This window comes from Mobula hypostoma, chromosome 11 (genome assembly GCF_963921235.1).
Source record: "Mobula hypostoma chromosome 11, sMobHyp1.1, whole genome shotgun sequence".
Taxonomy (NCBI): domain Eukaryota; kingdom Metazoa; phylum Chordata; class Chondrichthyes; order Myliobatiformes; family Myliobatidae; genus Mobula; species Mobula hypostoma.
In genome coordinates this window covers 8,356,359-8,384,036 of record NC_086107.1, presented here as the reverse complement: position 1 = coordinate 8,384,036, position 27,678 = coordinate 8,356,359, and the positions used below count along the sequence as shown (strand labels likewise).

Sequence of the window (27,678 nt, the reverse complement as noted above, 5' to 3'; positions counted from 1 at the left end):
AATGTTAGTAATATTAAAACGGATTTTGATTCTGATTAAGTTCCATCTTCCATTTTTCAGCCCATTTTCTCAGCTTCTCTACTAAAGGCAGCTGGAATATGCTTGGGTCTTCCTCCAATAGAATATCATATATTTTGTCTCTAGATGTTCTGTTCTCTGTTCCACTGAGTACCTTCCAATATCTGTGTGTTATGCTTCCTCTAATGACTCATATATTTCCCTCTTGAATTGTTTCCATTGTTTATCTTCTTAGCACTTTTTATATCGAAGGTTAATGCATCCATCTTACAACCTTAAGTAGTTTCTAGTCGCGTTAAGAACATTTGACTCTAAAACCTCAAAGGAAAGATCAAAATGATTTACCTGGTCATATTTTAATCAGCAACAAAGCAACCTGAAGAAATTTTTAGTGAACATTAACTGTTAATATAGTAAGAGGATAAACGTGTTCATAATATTTTGTAAAAATAAGTGTGAATATTTTTTCTAAATAAAATATCTCCATTTTAAATAATTATCACCTTTTTTATTAGATTGCCATCCTATATTTCCACTGAGAATTTTAAGTGTTAATATATGGGACCAAATGTGTTAATGGAGAGGGGCAGAATTCATTTCTAACATATGCAAGTTTTGCAATGAATAGACAGCTTTCTATACATAAAACTGCATGGAATTTTCCACATTATTATTTTCTCAGTAAAAGTACAAACATAAACTTTGAAATACTGGAGAAATTTTGCCATAAGGGAAGAAAATAAGGGGAGGGAGGGAGGGAACGTCGACTCAGACCATGAAAGGCCTGCGTCGGGCATTTTCATGCCTTACAAGGCACAGATTGGAAGTAACATTACCAAGTACTTTGGTTAAGAATGGCATGGGTCATTTACAATGAAACATTTCCAAGTGAAGTCTTGAGAAAACTTGTAATACCAATCTTCTGGAAAGTTTATATAGGCTTTCAATGGAAAAGTAGTATCTGTAATTATGATTGATTTTCAGTATTTGTTTAAAACTTCTGGAATTCACCGTTTTCTTGTTAGCTCAGAATAACAATCCAGCTGCTCTATAAAAAATGATTTTTGTATCCTGGCCATCAGTATTAAAAAGAATGTTAGATTGTTGCCAATTCCTGTGCTGTGGTTTCTTGTCTGCAGAAAGCTGAATTGAGAAAAGCCTAAAGTTCTTTTATTCATGATAACCATGATGGAGAACATGATCTGTTCATTTTTATTTGATCTGAATGATAGAGCACAGGTCACAGCATTTAAAGGAAGATGCTGCAATGTGTGGTACCAGCTCTGGAAACATTCTTCTAGCAAGCAACAGTAGGAAACAAAGCACCAGACATTAGGGTACATTAATCATACTGTATAGAAAAGCGAATCCTAGTCACACCAAACTCACATTTCTTCATACCGATTACACTATCCAATGAAAGTTAAATGAGCACATTTTCCCATTAAACAAAACTAGCATTCAGGAAATATACATGGTTATATTTATTAGGTACACCCATATACGTGCTCATTAATGCAAATATCTAATCAGCAATTATGTGACAGCAACTCAATGCATAAAAGCATGCAGATATGGTCAAGAGGTTCAGTTGTTGTTCAGACCAAACATCAGAATGGGGAAGAAATATGATCAAAGTGACTTTGACAGTGGAATGATTGTTGGTGCTAGACGTGGTGGTTTGAGTATCTCAAAAATTGCTGATCTCCTGGGGTTTTCATGCACAGCAGTCTCTAGAGTTTACAGAGAATGGTGTGAAAAACAAAAACATTCAGCAAGTAACAGTTCTGTGGTGAAAACACCTTGTTAATGAGAGAGCTCTGAGGAGAATGGCCAGGCTGGTTCAAGCTGACAGAAAGGTGATAGTAACTCATGTGTTACAACAGTGCTGTGCAGGAGAATATCTCTAAGCACATAACACATCAAACCTTGAAATGGATAGGCTATAGCAGCAGAAGACCACATGGGGTTCCACTCCTGTACCTAATAAAATGTCCACTGTGTGTATATTTCAAGAGTTAATTTAGAAACTTTTGGAAAATGAGAGATTAAGTTTTGTTTCTGGTTTATCTTTCAGGCAAGAAAATTAATTGTGGGAAGAAAAACTGCAATACAACTAAACACAATAATTGATCTTTGAGTATTTATTCACCATCAACAAATCTTAATAAGTTCAAATGGATCTCGGCCCAAAACATCGACTGTACCTCTTCCTAGAGATGCTGCCTGGCCTGCTGCATTCACCAGCAACTTTGATGTGTGTTGCTTGAATTTCCAGCATCTGCAGAATTCCTCGTGTTTAAGTTCAAATGGAATTATGTTTTCTTAATGCCATTATCATTCCTCCACTAACTCTGGAGCTTACAATTTCTGTGTGTTATTTTCTAAGTGCACTTCAGACTCAATAGCCTCTTCATTAAAAAAGCAAACATTTTTAATATTATTCTGCGTTTTGTTTTCCATCTTCTCTCTCACCCATACTAATTTAAGTCAATGCAATGGTGAAACCCTCATACGTGCCTTTTCTCCTCTCCAGGAATCACTATGCTTGGCTGGTACCCTATTCTTCACCAACATGACATCTTGAGCTCTTAAAAATTCTGCAGCTACGTTTTGCTCACCCAGAATTTCTGCCTTGCTTATCCATTCTGATTTCTAGCCCTCTTAATACCCATTATTTAAACTTCTTTTTTATATAATTTCAGACCCCAGCCCATTCGTACCCTCAATCCCCTTCACCCTCCCAAATCTTTTGATTCAATCCTTCCAATCTCCATTCACCTTTGATCACCTTAATGTTAGTCTGTCCAGAAGCCTGGGATTACTGCTCTGGAATTTCCTCTCTAGTAGTCTTAACCTCCTCTAGTTTTTTAAACAACTTTGAAGCTTTTGGGTACTGCTCCCCAAATCTTTTGATAGCTCTGTGTTTTGATTGTACCTCTGTGAAGCGTTTTGGGACATTTTTCACCATGTAAACATAAGCTGTTATTGAATTTCTAACCAATATCTAGCTCTTAATTAATAGTTAACCTCCAAATAACAAGTTCCTCAAGTTAAATATAATAAAACCCTGAAAAATAATCTCAAAAGAAGACTATTGCCATTTCATATTAATTGGGAAGCACTAATGGAGATAGATCATTGAATGACGTCACCAAGCTGCCTGCAACTGCATTGAACAACAATGCAAATATATGATAATTACATAAAAATAAATTTTGTATAATGCATTAATTTTGACTAGAACGTTTGTCACATGAAGTCCATCTAACTTTTGAAGAATATGAAAACATCTATAAGCAGAATTGTTAATAGTGATAGTCTTGATTTCATTTAAGTACAAATTACTGATAGTCTGTTCAATATAGCTCTATACCAATAATCAGAATCAGAATCCTTTATTATCGCCAAGTATGTGGACACATACAGAGAATTTGATGCCAGTTTCCCTGAGCTCTCGCTGTACAGAATCAAAAAGCAAACAAAACAATAGTGCAAATAATCGTGAACTATATACAATGAGGTATACCTGTGTATGTACAAGTGGACTTGGTTTATAATAGACTAAGATTCAAGTGTTCATAAGACTGATGGCATACGGAAAGAAACTGTTCTTGTATCTATTTGTCCTGGCATACAGTGATCTAAAGCACCTACCAGAAGGAAGGAATTGGAACAGGTGATGTCCAGGGTGTGATGGGTCTACAATGATGCTGCTTGCTCGCTTCCTGACTCTAGATGCACATAAGTCCTGGATCGAGTGCAGCTTCACACCAATAATCCTTTCCACAGCCCTGACAGTTCTTTGGAGTCTATCCTTGTCTTGTTTGGTAGCTGATCCAAACCAGACAGTGATGGACGAACAGAGAACAGGCTGGATTATTCCTGAATAGAATTGAATCAGCAGCTCCTGAGGCAGGTTGTACTTCCTGAGTTGACGTAGGAAATACAACCTCTGCTGAGCCTTTTCGATAAGAGTGTCCGCATTGGGTGTCCACTTCAGGTCCTGGGAGATTGTGACACCCAGAAACCTGAAGGTCTCCACAGCAGATACAATACTGTTGAGTATAGTGAGTGGGGGGAGTATAAAATATCATTTACAGCTTCTCTCCTCTGTCGTCAGATTTCTGAACAATCTATAATCCATGAACACTACCTCACTATTTTGCATTTTGTGTTTTTTTTTATATTTCTTATTGTAACTGGCAGTATATTTGATGTATTGCATATAACAACAGGTTTTATGGCAGATGTCAGTGATAATAAACCTGATTCTGATTTATGAATTGTTTTAGGTTAATCTGCAGAAGCATGAAGCTTAATTATGTGAGACGAGCTGTGGCTTTAGGACTTTTACTTGCATAGACCCTGTATCAGTCTGCATTAAATTCATCTGAAAATTAATGGAACTGACCACAGATAAAAGAAATAGATCCATACAGAGTTGAATTTAGCATCATGTGACGTTTAACTATATTAAACGTGCTTTACGTATGAAGATTATAGTTGCATTATTTCTAAAACTGCTGAGCATAATTGTCTAGAATTGGCAGTATATCATCAAGAATCTAGTTTTACAATGCACTGTCTTGATCCTAATCTCAGTTTGAAGTCTGTATGATAACCCTGGTATTGGAATAATTTGGGTACCTTTAAAAATAATGAACAAATAACTTTTAGGGAAAATACACTGCACTAAGCAGCTCTGTCAGTCAGCCAGAGTGCAAAAGAAATTAGGTTTGCATTTATTTAATCTTAAAGGCCCCCAAAAAATGGAGGTGATTAATGAAGAGACAGTTTGCAGTGGTTATTAAATAGAAAGGAAATCAACAGATCAAACAGTGAATAAGTTTTGCAGAACACACACAAAATTCTGGAATAAACAGTCGATGTTTCGGGCTAAGACCCTTTATTAGGACTGAAATTTCAACTTTTTATTCCTTTATTCCTTTCCATATATGCTGCCTGACTTGCTGAGTTCCTCCAGAATTTTGTGTATGTACCTCAAGATTTCTAGCATCTGCAGAATCTCTTATGATACTGAGTGTTGTGGAGTTTGCTGATAAAGTTGTACACCGTGAAAAGGACTGGTGAGAAACTTCAGTAGTAATTGGATTATTATTTGTTTCTAACAAAGCTTGCTCCTCCCCTCAAATCTCTATTACCTCCTTCAAGATCTGATGAATTGGGAGTGGTTAATCCCAAAATGAATTGGGTAAAAGGACTAAAAATGGGACGCAGATGCAACTCCAGTGTACAGAAAATAAATCAAAAGAACAACCAGGCACTGTAAGAATCTTCAGAAGAGCATAGCTTCACCAGAGCAGAATTCTTCAAGTCAGACCCCATCAACGCTTAAAACTTGATATCATTAAATCAATTCTTCCTGCCTTTATGACCATCAGTAATTATAACATTTCTCAAAACTTTACTCAGGAACATGCTGACAGGTGTAACAAGATTACTTGCTCATATAGTCAAACATGGAACTGAAACAATTTTCAGATTGGAGAGAGAGAGAGAGTGTGCGAGTGAGTGCACAGATTGTTTGTAACAAAGTAAAAGAAATAATCTTATAACAGCTAATAGTGTTTTCTCTTGAAAGCAAATTTGTTCAAAACAGTATTTGCATTGTTGAAGGCTCTAAATTTTAAAAAAATTTGGTTTTATAGACTATCAAAGCAATAAGTAGACAGAATAAGAAAAGAAAATGAAAAATCTAGCCTATATTCCAAGTGTTATGTCTGAAGATACAACTTTGCACAATTAAAACAGAAAAACCTTTCATAAATACTAAGAAACACCTGTGTGTTAAAACACTATTACAAATTTAGATATTTGGACTCTGGGCAACATAAAATCCAAGGATCAAGTGAGGTACTTACCCAGTTTCAGTACCGACTGGATCCAATGGAACTTCCTCGGGTAGGAAAAAGCTGTGGCAGTTGACTGAGTGCTGAAGTTCAGAACTCATTGTTTTAGAAACATCGTAATAATGACCAAATCTGGAGGAGGACGTCAAGGCTGTCTGCCAAGTAAAAAGCACCACTTTAAAAGTCGTGTAGAAATCATTCAAAATGTAGTTAAATTAACTTAAGGAAATGTCATGATGTAAACCTTAAATGTAAATCTTTAAATGTAAACCTTTGCTTGCTCTGTAATAAATACTACATTCAATTATGTTGAATATTAGTTTTACAACATTAGAATCACAAAGAATAATTAAATATAATAGTAACCACAGTAATGAATAATAGTTATAATTTATTTCTGAAAAGTTAATGGTTTTACTGAAGATTTCTTAATGACTGGGTTGGAATTAGCATAGGTGATTCAGTCTGCCAGGGCAGAAACTGCACTGAGGAACGTCAAGCACAACTGCCAGTCACGATGGGTATAATTTTAGAAGGTGTCATGCTTGTCTGAACGAGATTACTGAGAGTTCACAACCTGCTTCACAGACATAGGCATAAAATCTAGGTTAAACTGGCAAAGTTACCATTTTTTTGAAAAGTGAATGAAAAATTATTCTGTGGTACTAGTTAAAATGATTTCAGTGAATTCTCACAACTTGGATGATCAATAGTTCCCATCTACCTTCTCAATCGCCTAGTCTCACCTATCATTTGCCAGCTGGTAATCCTTCCCTTCCCCTACCACCTTATTCCGGCTCCTTCCCCTTTCCTTTCCAGTCCTGTTGGAGGGTCCAGGCCTAAAATGTTGATTGTATATTGTTTGTGTGGCCAATAGTTATTCATCTTTTAACATCTGGTGTACTGTTTATAGTACCTCATAGTACATAAATTAACTATCATCATTGTTACAGTACTTCATGATTACAATACAAAAATAACACTTGGACATATCATGAAATTGTGAAATGTGCAAGAAAATTTGGGAGCTTCCCTAATTTACTAATTTGCAAAGGTGTGCGGCAGACATGAAGGGATTTGGGAATCCTTGTGCAGGATTCCCTGAAGGTCAACGTGCAGGCTGAGTCATTGGTAAAGAAGGCAATTGCAAGGTAGGTTAGCATTCATATCAAGAGGAGTAAAATACAAAAACAAGGATATAATGCTAACGCTTCATAAGGCATTGGTCAGACCACATGGAGGATTGTGAGCAGTTTTGGGCCTCTTATCTAAGAAAGGATGTGCTGGCACTGGAGATGATCCAGGGAGGTTCATAAGAATGATTCTGGAAATGAAAGGGCTAACACATGAGGAGCAATGGATTATGCTGGGCCTGTAACTGCTGGAGTTTGGAAGAATGAAGGGGATGTCACTGAAACCTATTGAATATGAGGCCTAGATAGAGTGGGTGGGTGAGGATGGTTCCTACAGTGGGAGAAGTCTAGGACCAGAGGGTACAGCCTCAGAATACACGGACATCCCATTAGAACAGAGATGAGGAGGAATTTCTTTAGCCAGGATGTGAGGAATCTGAGGAATTCATTGCTGTAGACTGTTGTGGAGGCCAAGTTATTAGATGCATTTAAAGCAGAGGTTGATATGCTTTTGATTAGTAAGATCATCAGAAGTTACAAAGAGAATGCAGGAGAATGGGGTTGAGTGGGATAATAAGTCAAAATGATGGAATAGTGGAGCAGACTCAATGAGCTAAATGGTATAATTCTGCTTCTATGTCTTAAATACAGTACTGGAGATGAATACACAGGATATGTTTCCAACGTAGCCAGGTCCCTAGCATCAAGATACTTTTTTGAGGCAACTGGTATATTTGTATAAGTGTTTATTTTATTTCATACATCCAAGGGAGTAAAAATCTTTATGTTGTGTCTCCATCGCAATGTCCAACCAATAAAGAGGGGAAATGTGGGAGGATATGGCCCAAACACTAAAATTGTATACATAATTGTTTTATATACATGTATGTGCAGTCAGATACACAATCCGATCAATGTACAGTCAGATATGCAATCAGTTCAATGTGTATTGATAAATCTAATGGGCTGGTGAGAAAAAGCTGTCCCAGAGCCTGTTGCAGTACAGTTTGCCAGATGGTAGCAGCTGAAACAGTTTGTGATTGGGGTGGCTGGAGTCCCTGATGATCCTCCAGGCCCTTTTTACACACCTGCTGCTATAAATGTCCTTAATAGAGGAAAGTTCACATCCACAGATGCGATGGGCTGTCCACGCCAATGTTTGCAGTGCCTTGCAATTGAGGGGAGTACAGTTCCTGTACCAGGTGATGACACAGCCAGTCAGGATGCTCTCGATGGTGTCCCTGTAGGAAGTCCTGAGGATCTGGGGACTCATGCCAAACTTCTTCAGCTGTCTGAGGTGAAAGAGGTGCTGTTGTGCTTTTTTCACCACACTGCTGGTATGTCCTGCTGAGATCCTCGGTGATGCGTATACTCAGGAACTTGAAACTGCTCACCCTCTCAACTATAGTTCCACTGATGTCAATAGGGACTAGCCTGTCTCTGTTTCTCCCATAATCCATGATCAACTCCTTCATTTTTTCGACATTGAGGGAGAGGTTGTTTTCTTGGCACCACTGTGTCAGGGCGTTGACTTTCTGTAGGATTTCTCCTCATTGTTGGAAATAAGGCTTGTTATCTGCAAATTAGATTAGCAGATTGGAGCTGTGTGTGGCAACACTTCCTCTAGGGAGTAGAGAAAGGGGCACCGGACACAGCCCTGCAGTGCTCCTGTGTTGAGGATCAGCGGGGCAGAGGTGAGGGAGCCCATTCTTACCTGCCGGCGATCTGACAGGAAGTCCAGGATCCAGCTGCGCAGAGCGGGGAGAAGGCCGAGGTCTCTGAGCTTCTTGTCGAGCCTGGAGGGAATTATGGTGTTGAATGTTGAACTGTAGTGCAAGAACAGCATTCTAACATTAGAATCCCTCTTCTCCAGGTGAGTGAGGATGGACTATAGCGTTGTGGCTATGGCATTGTCTGTTGATCGGTTGTGTTGGTAGGTGAATTGTAGGGTGTCCAGTATGGGTGGTAGCATGCTGCTGATGTAGTCCTTGATTAACATTTCAAAGCATTTCTTATGATTAAGGTGAGTGCAATAGGATGCCAGTTGTTCAGATGCGTTACCTTGGTTTTCTTTGGTACAGGGATAGTGGTGGATGTTTTGAAGTAGGAGGGCACTACACAATGGGAGAGGAAGAGATTAAAAATGCCTATAAACACACCTGCCAGCTGTGCTGTGTACACTTTGAGTACCTGCCCTGGGCTGCCGTCCGGCCCCACTTCTTGCGGCTGTTGACACGTTGGAATGACCTAACTATCTCAGCCTTGAAGATGACCAAGGTGCAGATCACGTCGATAGCTCTCCTCGGGGGTTAAGTCTTAATGACTTCAAAACAAGCGTAAAAAAGTTTTAGCTCATCACGAAAGAGGCAGCGATGTTGGCTGCATCGCTGTGTTTCCCTTTGAAGTCTGAAATGGTATGTAGACCTTGCCATATGCATAAATCTTCAAAGAAAATGTTAATACCAGGTTGTGGATTGATATGCATCGTATACAATTAGCTGACAAGGAACATTTACTATCACCTGATGTGCATTGTTCCACAAATGTTGAGCAATAGAGGCACAGTAGCATAGTGGTTAGCACAATGTTTTACAGTACCAGTGACCCGGATTCAATCCCTGCTGCTGGAGTTTGTACGTTCTCCCCGTGACCACATGCGTATCCTCCGGGTGCTCTGGTTTCATCCCACAGTCCAAAGACATACCAGTCAGTAGGTTAATTGGTCATTGTAAATTGTATCAAGATTAGGCTAGGGTTAAATCGGGGGTTGCTGTGACGTGCAGTTTGAAAGGCCGGAAAGATGTACTCTACGTTGTATTTAAATAAGTAAACAAACGTTTCAAATAAAAAAAGTTATATGCGAGAGAAATAAATAACTATTTTAAGAATTTTTTAAGTAGAGAGTTCTGAATGACATTATCCAGTTAATTTATACTGATTTCAACACGACTGCAGTGTAAATATACAGACCCATCTTTCACAAGCAAGGCTGCTGTAACCAGCCCAGCAGAATGAATTTATTGGTGTATTGTAGTGCAACCACTGAAAACATTTTATATTGCAGTTGTTCTTTGGGCTGTATAATCTGGCCTTTATCTGGATTACCCATCACAATGATTTTATTGCATTCTCTGCTAGAGCTCATCTTTTCATTGTGTACATCCTAGTCTCCTCGACATTTTAGCAAGGCCCTGACTAACTGATCTTTGATCTGATGTCTTCATTCAGGAAAGCACCAGGTAGTCTATTTCAGATGCAAATCCTCACTGAGGCCCCAGTAGTATTTTCTAAGACAGCAAAGAGAAGAAACAAAGTTTTTAGGACCCACTCTGCGAATCCCAGGGCACACTGGTGTCCTTAATCCACAACACTATATGGATTAAGGTGGGGGATAACCATTTTTTTAAATTCACAAGAAAGAGTACTGCTTCTACAAGCTGGGTGGGGACAGAACTTACTATAATAAAACAGTGTGTAATAAAAGCATGTTATGTGTTGGAGAATTGTGAATAGGCCTCGCTTTACAAATTCCCAGGCCCTGTGGGAAGCTTGCTAAGGCCTACCTGAAATAACTAGCTGCGAGTAATCTGGCTTAGTTGAATGGCTAGGGCACAGCTTTTCTTTCCTCAGAAGTTGTAAAGTTGATAAATTTATTATTAAAGGCAATACAACTTGTGCTCATCTCTGCTTAAGCATGGAGTGGCAGGAAGAGGAGAACAGGCAGAAGCTGTCAGATAGCAGACTGCTGGCTTTCAGTCTACTGTCGGCTGCTAAATGTTTCTAATTGCAACACTAATGTGTTAGAAATCTCAGATTCAAGATGAACCTAGGCAGAAAATTGATTTCATGCTGTGACAGCTTATATATTGCCCCAAGTACACAAACATGTCATTGAGAAGCTTTTGCATCCCACAATTTTGTTTACAGATGAATTGCAGTTACTTTAGTAACCTTGGATAAAAGGACTTTTTTTGGTTTTTAAGAGCTCCTGCAGAGTATGCCACTAGTGGACATGTTTCTGTCTACATTATAGAGCAATCTGCAAGATAACAGTGCAGCGCCTTTGCAATAAATGCCAATGAATCATTCACGTTTCAAGAGCTTATTTAAATTTTAAACCTGACATCGCTTCTGATTTGTGCAACTATCTGTAGAAATAACTGGGACTTACAAGCATGGAAGAACTAGCTGGTGGGCCTTAAGGGGGCTATTGAGCCTGCGGTCATTTTATGTCACTTGTACGTTATCTTCACAATGATTAGATTGCTATGACAATGAAGCTGATACATTCTCAAGTGCTTTCTTTACTCATTTAGCACATGGATAAGCAAGTCAATTGCTTGATTCAGTGCTTTCCAATTGACAGATCATACTACCTCTGTCAAATCTTGTTCAACCATATTTGATTCAGTAGCGGGTTTTGCTTTCTAGTGGCAGTACTTAGAATTTAGATGGGATGAATGCAAACTAATATGCTTTCCATGTTATAACCTGCTACTTATGTCAGAAAACTTCCACAAGGCAGCACAAAAAACTTAATTTTAAATTTTAAGGCTCAATTAGGAAATAAAGCATAATCCTGAACCTTAAAAAAATCAAGAACAAAGACATATAAGTACACATCTGAAACATGGAGATTGAAGACAAAATAAACAAGATTTGCTTTGTCACACGTACATCGAAACATACAGTGAAATGCGTTGTTTATGTTAACTACCAACAGAATCCGAGGGCAGCCCGCAAATGTCGCCATGATTCTAGCACCAACATAACATGTCCACAACTTATTAACCTTAACTCCTCCATCCTTGGAATGTGGAAGAAAACCAGAGCACTTGGAGGAAACCCATGTGGTCTCAGGGAGAACATAAAAACTCCTTACTCAAAGCGGTGGGAATTGAACCCTAATCTTACTGATGGTGCTGTAAAGTATTAGGCCAAGTACTACACTACATTGCTACCCATGATATCACTGCAGGCAATTATATATTGAAGCTGTAAAATATATACCCACTTTTAATTGAAACACTTAGGCATGAATTCAGCAAAGTTGATTATGAACTAGTTGATAGCAATGCTATTACAACTTGGGGCATTCCAGAGTTCAGAGTTCAATTCCAGCACATCTTTAAGAAGTTTGTATGTTCTCCCTGCGAACCGTGTAGGTTTCCTCCAGGTGCTCTGTTTCCTTCCACATTCCACCAGTTAGCAGGTTAATTGGTCATTGTAAATTGTCCTGTGACTAGGGTAGTGTTAACTAGGTGGGTTAGCAGGTTAATTGGTCATTATAAATTGTCCTGTGACTAAGGTGGTGTTAACTAGGTGGGTTAGCAGGTTAATTGGTCATTGTAAGTTGACCTGTGACTAGGGTAGTGTTAACCAGGTGGGTTGCTGGGCAGAACAGCTCACTGGGCCCGAAGGGCCTGTTCTGCACTTCATCTCGAAATAAAATAAAACATTTGATTTGAAATTTTATGCAGTCTCTATCACCGCGAAACACTGAAGATAAAACCTCAAAGTTGGAAAAAAAGTATTAGTTTATCTCCTCATCACTGTAAAACCTTACACATATTCCATTCCACTGAAGCAAGTGTGGATGGTGAATGGGAAGCAGAACTCCTTTGATGTCACTTTAGGAGGAATTCAACACTGATACGTGTTCACAGTCTCTTACTAGGCATAAAGTACAACTGTACTGTTCTTCTCAAAAATATTGATAAAATATTGATAAATATTGATAAACCTTTCTTTAGACTATTAAGGAATCTGTGACAAATTAGTGGAAAACTAATTGCATTGAAAGTTTAGAAATTAACTTCATGCATTCAATTATCGACTTTGCAAAAGCTTGTGAAATAACCAGCATTCTTTGAGTTATGTTGAGAAGGCTTCAGAGGTTAATTTAAGTTTTAAAAACATTTATTCACTTATATATTTAGATAAAACATTTTATTTTAATTTGTAACATGCTGCTATATTAATAGGTCTGAACAAAATGAATTATTTAGTTAGTATGCATTTTATGATAATACATGAAGAAACCAAAAACTATTTACATTTGAATAGGGTGTGTAGAACCAGTACTCCTCTGCTAAATATGTACCAGTAATTTCACACTGTGAAGTGGACTAAAGCCAGCACAAAGCATGGATGAAATATGACTTTGGGGATAAATTACGCTTGTCCTATAAGCAAAATAATTTTTAAAAATGTCTCTTTAGCCTGAATTTTTGAACATTTTTTAAAAGTTGCATTTTACTTTCCACTAGCTTCCTGAGACTGGACATATACTGTAATGGCTTTTGGTATCCTGATCTATAACCTTGGAAGAATGCTTACCAAATGTATAACCTGTTTTTTTTCCGATCTTATTAACACAACAATGCCCAGTAAAGTGAATTTAAATTATTAATTCAAGTATGCAGAATACATTAACCTCCTAACACAGTGTCCCATTTTGTTCCAGCCATAAAAGGAGTTGATTCGCTGCCACACAAAGTTGGAAAAAAAGGCATCCACACCCATCTACTTGTCTTTTGACTATTTCTAGTAGAGCTTCACAACATGTGAAAGATAATATTTGCCAAGGATTTTCTCCTTTCATCCTACTGATTGCTGGCCACTGGCATTTTTTTAATGGTAGGGAGGAGGGAAGAAAATGAAGGAATAAGGAGATTTTGAGAAGGCGGGGGTTGTAATATAATTGACTCCTATTAATATTTTTGTGTGTGAAGTTGATAGTTTCACTATTCATGTACAGAACTTATATTAACAATTTTACAGGGAAATAGGTTCCTGTTTGCAATTTATTGACATTTAAAATAGCTTACACCAGAAGTACCCAGAGAAAATAAAAAACTGAATTCTCCACAATGTATAAAAATGCTTTTATACATTGGAGAGATACTATTTCTCTTTAAACTTAATCAGAACAAAGAATCAATCACAGTCCAGACGAAGCATAGGAGCAAATTCAGAAGAGATCCCCAAATATGTTGTCAGGATAGCAGAATTTCTGTATAGACACTGTTTTGTTGTTTAATTGAGGTACATTAAATAAAATGCCTGAGACAGAAAAGACAATAAAGGCCTATTTCACTGTAGGAACACCAAAGCTTCTTGGGACATAGATTTAAAGCAATGGATGGAAGGAACAGAGGAAAGAAAATTATCCAACCAATGGTAAGGTGAGGAACATATGGCGTGAAAGGGTGGAGACTGAAATTTTAATACGTTTAAAAAGATAATCTGGTGAACAAATCAGATCTGAATGGTCAGTACGTTCCTGGGCTTCTTCACAAGTTGGGGGTCTGTTCTCCTTGCTTCATATATATGACTGTGTGGCTAAGCACAGATCCAATGTCATATTTAAGTTTGCTGATGACACCACTGTCGTTGGCCGACTCAAAGGTGGGAACGAATCAATATATGGGAAGGAGACTGAGTGGTGCCACAGCAACAACCTCCTACTCAATGTTAGCAAGACCAAGGAGCTGATTATTGACTTCAGAAGGAGGAAACAGGAGGTCCAAAAGCCAGTTCTCATTGGAGGAACAGAGGTGGAAGAGTCAGCAAATTTAAATTCCTCCATGTTGTGATTTCAGAGGACCTGTCCTGGGCCCCGCACATAATTGCAATTACTGGAGCACAGCAGCCCCTCTGCTTCCTCAGTAGTTCGCGAAGATTTGACATGAAATCTAAAACTTTGATAAACTTCTGTAGGTGTGCGGTAGAGAGTATATTCACTGACTACATCACAGTCTGGTATGGAAATACCAATGGCAGTGAACGGAAAATCCTCTAAAAGTAGTGGATACGGCCCAGTCCATCACTGGCAAAACCTTCCCCACCACGGAGCTCGTCTACATGGAGTGTTGTCGCAGGAAAGCAGTACTCATCGTCAGGGATCCTCACCATCCAGGACAGGCTCTCTTCTCGCTGCTGACAGCAGGAAGAGGTTACAGGAGCTCCAGGACTCATACCACCAGATTCAGGAACAGTTATTACCTCTCAACCACCAAGCCCCTGAATACAAGGGGTAACTCCACTCAACTTCACTTGCCTCATCATTAAAAAGTTCCCAAAATGATGACTCACTTTCAAGGACTCTTTATCTTATGTTCTCAATATTTATTGCTTACTTATTTATTATTATTAATTTTCTACTGTATTTGCAGCTTGTTGTTTTTCGCATACTGGTTGTCTGCCCTGTTGGGCACAGTCTTTCATTGATTCTATTATGGTTATTCAATTTATTCAGTGTGCCCACAAAAAATGAAAATCAGGGTTATATATGGTAACATATATGCACTTTGATAATAAATTTACTTTGAACTTTGTGAATGGCATATAATGTTGACTTAATTATACTTTCATTTGATTCTGTTTTAAAGAGGGCAGAGAAGATTTAAAAGTATTCTGTCAGGACTCGAGGGTCAGAGTTACAGGGAGAAGCAAAGCAGAAAAGGATTTTATTCTTTGGAACGTAGAAAACTGTGAAGACTTAAAAATTTCACATTGTATAACGTATACATTCTTTGATACTATACGGAACCATTTGAAACAGGAGGGCAATCTTACAGAGTTGTACAAAATTATGAGGGCTATAGATAGGGTAAAGGCATAGTATTTTTCACAAGGAAAGGGAACTAAAAGCTAGAGGGCATTGGTTTCAGATTTAAAAGGGACCTGAGGGGCACCTTCAAAGGATGCAAAGGATGGTGTCAAAAATGGAAGGACCAGCCAGAGAAAGAGGTTCAGGCAGGTACAATAACAACATTTGAAAGACATTTGGATATATACATAGATAAGAGGCGTTTAGAGGGTTATGGGCCAAACAGGTAAATTGGACTAGCTTAGTGGGCACCATGGTCAGTATGGGCAAACTGAACCAAAGGGCCTGTTTTTGTTTATTATTACTTAGGAGACAAATGATAAAATAGGCCAAAGTCAGCATTGTTTCCTTGAGGGGAAACGCTGCCTGACAAATCTGTTGGAATTTCTTGAGGAAACAACAGGCAGAATAGACAAAGGAGAATCAATGGATGCTGTTTACTTGGATTTTCAGAAGGTCTGTGACAACGTGCTACAGAAGGCTGCTTAACAAGATAAGAGCCCATGGTATTACAGAAAAGATAGTAGCATGGACAGAAGATCAGCTGACTGGCAGGAGGCAAAGAGTGGGAATAAAGGGAGCTTTTTCTAGTTGGCTACCAGTGACTAGTTCTGTTGTACAGGACTTGGTATTGAGACTGATTTTATTAACATTATACAGTATGTCAACAATTTAGAAGATGGAGTTGATGGCTTTGTGGCTAAGTCTGCAGACAATACAAAGGTAGGTACAGAAGCAAGTAGTATTGAGGAAGCAGGGACTGCAGAAGGACTTGGATAGACTGGGAGAATAGGCAAAGAAGTGGTAAATGGAATATTGGGCAGGGAAGTGTATGGTCATGTACTTTGATAGAAGGAATAAAGGCGCAAGCCATTTTCTAAATGGGGAGAAAATTAAAAAATTAGAGGTGCAAAGAGATTTGGGAGTCCTTGTGCAGGATTCCCTAAGTGTTAATTTGTAAGTTGAATTAGTGGTAAGGAAGGCAAATACAACGGTAGTATTAATTTTGAGAGAACCAGCATATAAGAGCAAGGATATAATGCTGAGGCTTTATAAGGCATTGGTCAGACTGCACTTGGAGTATTGTGAGCAGTTTTGGACCCCTTATCTAAGAAAAGATGTGCTGGCATTGGAGAGGGTCCAGAGGAGGTTTACCAGAATTATCCCAGGAATGAAAGGGTTAATGTATGAGAAGTGCGTGATAGCTCTAGGCCTGTGGTTGCTGGTGTTTAGAAGAATACGGGAGATCTCATTAAAGCCCATCAAAGGGATAGATAGAGTGGATATGGAGAGGTCATTGCCTACAGTGGGTGAGTCTAGGACCAGACGGCACAGCCTCAGAATGGAGGGACGTCCATTTAGATCAGAGATGAGGATGAATATCTTTAGCCAGAGTGTCATAAATCTGTGGAATTTACTGCCACAGATGGCTGTGGAGGCCAAAACAATGAGTATATTTAAAGCAGAGATTGATAGGTTCTTGATTAATCGGGGTATCAAAGGTTACGGGGAGAAGGCAGGAGAATGGATTTGAGAGGAATAATAAATCAGCAATGATGGAGCAGACTCAACGGGCTGAATGGCCTAATTCTGCTACTATGTCTTATGGTCTTGACTCAATGGCTCTAAATCAAGACAGTACCTGTACTTTTGGCAAGTTTTGGTATCGCCATGCTATTGACATGGAACTCTGGAGTGCAGATGAAGAAGTGATATCCACTGAATTGGACTCCTTCTCTTTGTTAGATTCCTCAGTCTCGATTACATCATCAAGCAAAGGGGCAGGGAGCTCCTATATGAAACAAGAAAAAACTTTTAAAGTTTCATTTTGCAACATTTTACATTTTGTCTACATTGAATATAACAGACTAACGTAATTAGAATATTCTTCATGAGAAAGACAATTATTGAAAATATTGATAAACTTAATCAGAACTTGAAATGTAATAGCAGAATGTAAATAAATAGCCAAACTTCAAGATTTTCCAATTTTAAGCTAAGCTCCAAATGGTTTGGATCAGTGACAATTCAGAAATGAAAGTAATGTATGTTACTGTAATTATCATGTTTCGTCTTGGTTTGGTTCATTCTCTAACCTACAATATATAAAAATTAGATAAGACAAGAATATTTTTGAATTTTGGAGAGAAAAAAAACAACCAGCATTTTTTTTCTGCATTCTGTAATTTGGAAGAGTCTTAAAAAGTTTCTGTCCTTTGAAATTCAGTAAAACAAACCAAGGCATTGTCTTCCAAATAACACAATTTAACACCTGCAACATTTTCAGGCTGCATTGTCTTCATTAACCTCGATTATCCAAATGTCAATCAGTGATCCTTACAGATCATTTTTCTGGCAAAGATCATTAGGATAATTCCTGTTTAAGCATTCACCTAACTCCCAGGGCTGTCCATTGTTTCAGCTTTTGCTACTGACATAATCAGTGACACCTGTTGCTGTTCCCTTGTACCGCACTGGTACAAACCAACGTTTTCAGTAAAGAAATCTCAAGAGCAAATTAACTCTTTCACACCAGTCACCTTCAATATAGCAACAGGATGAATTCAGTATCTCCTCTGACAATGCAGCTCCCTGTACCCAGTCACTCCCATAACATTGAGCATTAATTTTCAATGTACATTAACTTCACTTTAGGATGACTGGTACATCAGACTTTCTCATCTCCTCTAATAAAGTAATTGCTTGACCACATCTATGGAGGGGAGTAAACAGTTGACGTTTTGGCCAAGGCCCATTTTGAGACCCTTCAAAACATCGACTGTTTATTCCCCTCCATTGACGCTGCTTGACTTGCTGTGTTCCTCTAGCATCATGAGTGTGTTGTTCAAGATTTTCAGCATCAGCAGAATCCCGTGTTTATTCTTGGCCACATGTTTAATGAAATATTTATTTGCTTAAAACATCTATAAAGTAGCTTTCACAGATAGTGCAGTTCCTAGGATTATTTTTTTAGAAGTAACAAAGCTCACTGCAAATTACTTTTAAAATAAAAATAGAAAATGCTGGAAATACTCAGCAGATGAATCAGCAAACATAGAGAGAGAAAGTGGATTAAAACTTTCAGATCAAGTTGCTAATCTTTTAATTCTCATTAACTCTGCTTCTCTCTCCACATATATTACCCTGAGCCAATAGACTGGTCCTGGACTTATTTTCCATCTGGCATAGTTTGCATTTTGTTGTTTGATTGTTGGGGGTTTTTGTATTGCTGTATTTACGCTCTATTCTTGGTTGGTGCCGCTGTAACGAAACCAAATTTCCCTCGGGATTAATAAAGTATATCTATCTATCTATCTATCTATTATGACTTGCTGAACATTACCAGAATATTAATAGTTTTATTTCAGAACTCCAGCATTTGCCATTTTCTTTAATTGTGTCTGTGAGAGGAGTGGTGCCCCACACAGACTTCCAATCAGTGCCTTGTAAGGGATGAAAATGCCCGACGCAGGCCTCTCATGGTCTGAGTCGACGTTCCCTCCCTTTAATTAGAATTGCAGCAGTCGGAGGCCATCTCCACCATTCATCAAGCGGGAAGGAGATCCCACACCACCAGGTTCAAGAACAGCTATTACCCTTTAACCATAAGCTCCTGAACCAGAGAGGATTGGGTGGTCTCATGCTTTACAGTGACCCAGTTTCAATTCTTATCACTACCAATAAGGAATATGTACATTTTGCCTTGACTACATGGGTTTCCTCCGGGCGCTTTGGTTTCCTCCCACATTCCAAAGACGTACAGGTTAGCAGGTTCTTTGGTCACATGGGTGTAAATGGGCAGCTTGGGGATGCTGGGCCAGTTGCCATGCAGTATCTCTAAATAAATAAATAACTTCACTCACTTTGACACTGAACTGACTCCATAGCATTTGAACCCACTCTCAAGGACTCCTCAACTCATGTTCTAATTTATTACTTATTTATTTATTACTCTTTTATTTGCACAGCTTGTACTTATTGGCTTTTTTGTCCATATCTACTGTGAATAATTGTATGAAAATGAATCTCTGGATAGTAATTTGTAACATATACGTATTGTTATAATAAATTTGAACTTTGAATTTTTGTGCCACTTTCCTGCACTATCCTCAAATCCTCTGATTCCCTTAATATCAAATATCTGTTTCAGATGAACTCAGTAATTAGGTTGTTAGTGGTTTCTGCGGTAGTGATTCATCTCTATCTGAATGAAGGTATTTTTCCTTGTATCAGACCTACATTGCCCTTTTAAGAGACTGTGACCTTCAGCTAAACTTTTCATCCTGAGGTACATTCTCCATGGATCCAATCTACCCTTCAGGATGGGGTACAGTGAGTTTCGTGAGTTTCAGTAGTTTTCTTTTATTATGAAGAATACAGGCCTAATCTACTCAATCTCGCTGTGTATGACAAACCACCAATTCAGAGCTAGTCTGATAATTCTTTATTGTAATCCTCTATGGAATTAGCTCAAAATATTCTCTTTTAGCTAAGGAAACAAAAACTGTACATTACATTCACATTGACATGTTAAGATATTATAAATGTCACTGCTGCAAGCTGCATAATTCAACAAAGTATTAAGAATAGAAAAGTCTTAAGAATAGAAAAAAAAATTATAGTCAATAACCCAATCAGTAAAAAAATTCCAATCCAGTTGGTCAACTGTTTTACATTAAATGGGTATGGCATTACAAAAACGACATGTGACATGAAGATGGATTCAGATAATTTGCAGAAACTTATTCCTGACAAAGTATGACATTCATTTTGGAATGGGTCTCATCCACTGACATTTATAAGCTCTAAATTATGTTCTTAAGACTTAATTTTGCATTTACTTGTATCCCTGTATAAATCATTTACAAGTAAATCTATCTATTAAATGGCCCATCTGAATTCCTCCATTAACCTTCTTTGTTTTGACAGGAAGGAAAAGCACCAGCACTGATACAATATGACCCTTCTTATAAGTAGAATTCTCCAGAGCCTAATAAAACTCAAAATATCCCATTCCACAATTAATGAGGCTTAACCTCACACCCCTCTAAGCTAGCTTAATTGCTTGTGAATTAGCAAAGTAAAGACACTGCATACCACTCTATTCTATGTAAAACAAAGGAGAAAACATTGTTATGTTGCAGTTAAACTTCGATCATTGGCTTATGAGTTGGGGTAATTCATAATTCATAAGTGGCACTACTGAGACAAGAACTTTGACCTTCACAGTCATACACTTGGCTTTTCATAAACACAAGAGATCTGCAGATGCTGGAAATCCAGAGTTACACACATAAAGTGCTGGAAAAACACAACAGGGCAGGCAGAGTCCATGGAAAGTCGACGTTTCAGGCCAGACCCTTCATCAGGGCTTATGTGTGTCCATTCTGTGTGTGTTACTTAGCTTTTCAGCAATGGAATGAGTTTTGAACTCTCTATTGATTTGCTCCATAATCTTAGCACTAAAGTAGTAGCTTAATCAAATTAGGAGTTGGGTTTCTAAAAGGGTAAAAACTCAGCATGTACATGTATACTTTGACAATAAAATGATACTTTGAAGCTTTTGAACCTTTGATTTACAGAAATGTAATTTGCTGGTGTCCTGTTAGTAGTATGAATTTTTCTCCAGCATCAGATATCTATCCAGAATGATAACCTCTACTGTCAGCTTTTCCATTAAAAACAGCAAAAAATTCACTGTAGAATTATTAAGTTAATAATCCAGAAATAAAATTCAAATTCTACCATCACAGTAAGATAGCTTTACAAGAACAGTTTTTATAAGAAGCATAAGGGTCGTTATAAAATTACTGGAAAATTGTTACAATGAGACAATGCTCTTTTAAAAAAGGTGAGGCAGTTGTGGTACTAAAAAAAATAAGAATATAAAGCATTCATGAAGTCAGGCAGCATCTATGGAGAGCCCTGATGAAGGGTCTCACTCTGAATGTTGACTATTTACTACCCCATGTCTCTCAGGACCCATCGCCAGCTCTTGGGTCCTTGGAGACTTCTTTTTTTGTCTCACCCTATCTTCCCTGAACACCCTAACCCTCTCCTCTCCTCTGACACTACCAAACTCCGTCCCTCTACTGATCCCAGCTCTCATCTGTGCCAGGTCTTCACCATCCCCTCCGACTTTCCCCTCTCTTGAGGCGGAACATTCTTTTCTCAGTAAGAGCCTCACCTTTGTCCCCCTGTGCCAACACCTCCACAAGTTCCACGGCCACCATGATGCTGAGATTTTCTTCCGCTGCCTGTCTCTGATCCTACTTCTTCAGCGAGGACTGTCCACCCTGTACTGCTGACCCCTTCTCCTGTCTCTAACCCTCTACCTCTTCCTGGATGTCCTGACCTGGTCTTCTGCCTGCTCTGGATGTTTTCCACTGCCAACTGCTGACGGGCTATCAACCGTCTCGACTTCAACACTCCTCTCTCCAATTCCAACCTCACTCCTTCCGAATGCTCTGCTTTCCACTCCCTCTGCACTAATCCTAACCTCACCATCAAACCCGCATATAAAGGGGGTTACCCTGGAACAGGATCCCACGAAGGAGCACCAGGCCATTGTCTCCCACACCATCATTGGTCTTACTAGCTCTGGGGATCTCCCATCCACCGCCACCAAGCTCACAGTTCCTGCACCCTGCACCTCCCGACCCAAGATCCACAAACCTGCTTGTTCAGGTGGACCCATTGTTTCAGCTTGTTTCTGCTCCACTGAACTCATTATCTGCATACCTCGACTCTGTCTTATCCCCCCACAACCCCACACCCAGTTCAGTCCCTTCCTACCTACATTCGTGATGCTTCACACACGGTCTGGATCTTTTCAATGATTTCAAATTCCCTGGCCCCCATCATCTTATTTTCACTGTGGATGTCCGGTCCCTATACACCTCCAGCCCCTACCAAGAAGGCCTCAAAGCTCTCCGTTTCTTTCTGGTGTCCATCCTCCACTTTTCTTACACTATATCGACGACTGCGTTGGTGCTCCATCTTGGACCGATGCTGAGCTTGTTGACTTCATCAACTTTGCCTCCAACTTCCACCCTGCCTGGTCCATTTCCGACACTTCCCTCTCCTTTCTCGATCTCACTTTCTGTATCTCTAGAGACAGCTTATCTACTCATGTCTATTATAAACCCACAGACTCTCACAGCTACCTGGACTATACCTCTTCCCACCCTGTTACTTGTAAAAACGCCATCCCCTTCTCTCAATTCCTCTGTCTCCGCCACATCTGCTCCCAGGATGAGCCTTTTCATTCTAGAATGACGGAGATGTAATCCTTTTTCAAAGAAAGGGGCTTCCCTTCATCTATCATCAACGCTGCTCTCAACCGCATCTCTTTCATTTCACGCAAGTTTGCTTGTACCCCATCCTCTCGCCACCCTACCAGGGATAGGCATTCCTCTTGTCCTCACCTATCACCTACCAGCCTCTACGTCCAGCACATAATTCTCCGAAACTTCTGCCATCTCCAACGGGATCCCACCACCAAGCACATCTTTCCTTCCCCCCCGTAATTTCTGCTTTCTGCAGGGATTGCTCCCTACGCGACTCCTTTGTCCATTCGTCCCTCTCCACTGATCTCCCTTCCGGCACTTATCCTTGCAAGCAGAACAAATACTACACCTGGCCTACACCTCCTCCCTCACTACCATTCAGGGCCCTAAACAGTCCTTCCAGGTGAGGCAACAATTTACCTGTGAGTCTGTTGGGGTCATATACTCTGTCCAGTGCTCCCCGTGTGGCCTCCTGTACATCAGTGAGATCTGATGTAGATTGCGGGACCTACACTCCATTCACCAGAAGAAGTGGGATCTCCCAGCAGACACCCATTTTAATTCCACTTCCGATTCCCATTGCGAGATGTCAATCCATAGCCTCCTCTACTGTCGTGATGAGGCTACACTCGGGTTGGAGGAACAACACTTTATATTCTGTCTGAGTAGCCTCCAACCTGATGGCATGAACATCGAATTCTCGAACTTCTGGTAAAAGCCACACCACCACCTCTCCCCCGCACGCCCTTTCCCTCACGTCCCCATACCCTTTTCCCTTTCTCACCTTATCTCCTTGCCTAACCATCGCCTCCTTTTGGTGCTCCTCACCCCTTTTCTTTCTTCCATGGCCTTCTGTTCTCTGCTGTCGGACTCCCCCTTCTCCAGCCCTGTATCTCTTTCACTAATCAACTTCCCAGCTCTTTACTTCATCCTTCCCCTTCCCGGTTTCACCTATCACTTTGTGTTTTTCTCCCTCCCCTTCCCCACCTTTTAAATCTACTCATTTTTTTCCCTGTCCTGCCGAAGGCTCTCATCCCGAAATGTCGACTCTATTTTTTCCCATTGATGCTGCCTGGCCTGCTGAGTTCCTCCAGTATTTTGTGTGTGTGATTTATTTAGCAATATAGCATGGAACAGGCCCTCCTGGCCCACAAAACCATGCTGCCCAGCAACCCACCTATTTAACACCGGCCTTATCACAGCACAATTCGCAATGACAGATTTCCTAACTGATACTGCTTTGGACTGTGGGAGGAAACCAGAGCACGCAGAGGAAGCCCATACGGTCACAGGGAGAACATACAAACTTCTTATGGTTGGGGCTGGAAATGACCTCTGAACTCCAATGCCCTGAGGTGTAATAGCTTGTAAAACTGCAGGGAGACTAAGCAGATCAGGGAGTTTCATCTATGAATCTGTCCCTTCCAATTCTGACAAAAGGTCTCCAATTTTACTCTGTTTCTCTTCCCACAGATGTAGCCTGACCTGTTGAGTATTTAGAGCATTTTCTGTTTCAATTTAACATTCATGCTTAGCTTGTTAACGTAAATCTGTATCATGAAAGTACCAGGTGATTACATTCTCCAACAGTCAAACCACTTTCTCTTAACATACAAGAGAAAATCTGGAAATCAAAGTAACACACAAAATGCTGGAGGAACTTAGCAGGCCAGTCAGCATCTATGGAAAAGAGTAAACTGTCGACGTTTTGGTCTGAGACACTTCATCAGTGCTGGAAAAAGAGATTAGAAGTCAGAGTAAGAAGGTAGGGGGAGGAGAGAAAGAGGTACTAGGTAGTAGGTGAAAGGGGAAAGGGAAGGGAGGCAAATACCAGAAGTTCGAGAAATTGTTCATCGATTTCTCGAACTTCCGGTCATTCCCCCCCACCTTCTCCTTCACCGTTCCCCATTTCCATTTCCCTCCCTCACTTTATCTCATTACCTGCCCATCACCTCCCTCTGGTGCTCTTCCCTCTTCCCTTTCTCCCATGGACTTCTGTCCTTCCCTATCAGATTCTCCCTTCTCCAGCCTTTTATCTCTTTTACCAATTGACTTCCCAGCTCTCTACTTCACCCTTCCCCTTGTCCCAGTGTCATCCATCACCTGCTGTCTTCTACCTCTTCCTCTCCTTCCCCCCATCTTCTTACTCTGACTTCTAATTTCTTTTTATCAGTCCTGATGAAGGGTCTCGGCCTGAAACGCTGACTGTTCACTCTTTTCCATAGATGCTGCCTGGCCTGCTGAGTTCCTCCAGCACTTTTTGTGTACAACTTTCTCTTAATATTCGATTGCATTACTTTTGTTTAATACCACACCCCACTATCAATCAGCATACCAACATGCCATTAATACTTAACTGCACTATACCATTGCAGCAACGTTCCTTAATTACTTAACAGGAATTTCTGAAGCTCCAAGATATACATGTAGAAAAGTTAGGCTTATGGGCGCATGCCACCTCCAAGATCCCCTCAAAACACTTGCTCTCCATTTCAAAATTATCAACAGGTCTTAGTCCTTGATTTCTTTACTTAAAATAGTAAAATATCTTAATAATAAACACTGCAGTAACATACAGTAGCATGCAAAAGTTTGGGCACCCCGGTCAAAATTTCTGTTACTGTGAATAGCTAAGCGAGTAAAAAATGAACTGATTTCCAAAAGGCATAAAGTTAAAGATGGCACATTTCTTTAACATTTTAAGCAAGAAAACTTTTATATTTCCATCTTTTACAGTTCCAAAATAACAAAAAAGGAAAAGGGCCTGAAGCAAAAGTTTGGGCACCCTGCATGGTCAGTACTTAGTAACACCCCCTTTGGCAAGTATCACAGCCTGTAAACGCTTTTTGTAGCTAGCTAAGAGTCTTTCAATTCTTGTTTGGGGGATTTTTGCCCATTCTTCCTTGCAAAAGGCTTCTAGTTCTGTGAGATTCTTGGGCCGTCTTGCATGAACCGCTCTTTTGAGGTCTATCCACAGATTCTCGATGATGTTTAGGTCAGGGGACTGTGAGGGCCATGGCAAAACCTTCAGCTTGTGCCTCTTGAGGTAGTCCATTGTGGATTTTGAGGTGTGTTTAGGTTCATTATCCTATTGTAGAAGCCATCCTCTTTTCATCTTCGGCTTTTTTGCAGACGGTGTGATGTTTGCTTCCAGAATTTGCTGGTATTTAATTGAATTCATTCTTCCCTCTACCAGTAAACATTCCCTGTGCCACTGGCTACAACACAAGCCCAAAGCATGATCGATCCACCCCCGTGCTTAACAGTTGGAGAGAGGTTCTTTTCAAGAAATTCTGCACCCTTTTTTCTCCAAACATACCTTAGCTCATTGCAGCCAAAAAGTTCTATTCAAAAGGTTCAAAGGAACATCTAAACAAGCCTGATGCACTCTGGAAATAAGTCCTCTGGACTAATGAAGTTAAAATAGAACAATGAAGTTAAAAGGAACATTAGTAATCATCTAAAAATATAAACCATATTGTTTTGTAATAATGTAAAACAAGATGCATAATATTACTTACACTTTGACAATGAACTTGACATTATTCTGTATGGTGACAGAACTATAGCATTACAAAGCACTATTTGTCTAATTTACTGGTGCAATTCAATGCTCTATGACTATCATCAATGTTATTATTTAAAATAAATTGCATGATGAGGAACATCCCAATATCACAAAATGAGTTAGGTGTTTATATGGCTCAGGTGATAGCAGTCTTGTCTTTAAGTCAGAAGACTGTGGTACAAGTCACAATCTAGAAATTTGTACACAAAAAAAGAAATCCCATTATAGAACCGCAATTCTAAAGATGGTTGTTCTACTGGAGAGATCTTTTTTTAAAGTCTTTAAAATACAGTTTCTCTTCTCTTTTAGGCAAACATTAAAATTCAAAACTAAATTTTTTATCAAAGTACATATATGACACCATATTCTACCAAGATTCATTTTTCTTGCAGACGTAGTAGAACAAAAATACATGAAAACCAATGTGCAAGAGAAGACGAACTGTTGAAATACGGAAAAAAGTAAGTAAATAATACTAAGAACATGAGTTGTAGAGTCCTTGAAAGTGGGTCCAAAAGTTGCGGAATCAGTTCAGCATTGAGGTGGAAAGTTAAAGATACTATGGAATCGTTGAAAGAAGATAAATTATTTCCTAATATGCTAGTGAATATTTTTCTCTCTCAACTAGCCTCACAGTGTCTGTGCTGGTGGTGTAGTGGTATCAGCGTCTGGACTTCAGAACAAGAGGTCCAGGGTCTGAATCCAACCGGCTCCTTGCACGCTTCCCATCCATGCTGGGTTGAGCGTCAAGCTAGCAACTCCACCTCATTAAACAGATGAGATGCTGATAAACAGCAAGGTTGCCACCCGATGTGCCAACAAGGCGCAGGGAGGAACTAGCATCACAAAAAAAAAATTGTATCACACTATCACACTTCCTTTTCAGGTTCATCCTTCATAAGAATATTAGTTATATCTCAGAAGTACTTTATTGGCTTTGAAATCCCAATGTCATGTGCTTTATAAAGCAAATACTTTTCTTTAGGGTACTGCATTTAGTATACATTGGCAGATTTGAGTTTCCTTTCCCATTTATCTGAAAAATTCTAAAGATGTTTACATATATCTACATGATTCAAAGCAGTGAATAAACTTTACTAAACAACAACAGAAGAGTACCTGATTTGGTACCTGGGATGATTTAATAATATTGTTGCTATTTTTAAGAATTACTCACAAACAT

At 39.4% G+C, this 27,678-nt stretch overlaps 1 protein-coding gene across 5 annotated transcripts in view; it reads right to left on the bottom strand.

Moving 5' to 3' along the window:
- Positions 1–27,678, bottom strand: part of elp4 (elongator acetyltransferase complex subunit 4) — a 237,335-nt gene that overhangs the window by 172,961 nt on the left and 36,696 nt on the right. For all 5 annotated transcript variants that reach the window (XM_063061632.1, XM_063061635.1, XM_063061633.1 and 2 more), the window contains 2 exons: positions 17,281–17,430; positions 5,904–6,046 (listed from right to left, as the gene is read on the bottom strand). In XM_063061632.1, the coding sequence (XP_062917702.1) occupies positions 5,904–6,046; positions 17,281–17,430 (293 nt within the window). The remainder of the gene's footprint in view (positions 1–5,903; positions 6,047–17,280; positions 17,431–27,678) is intronic.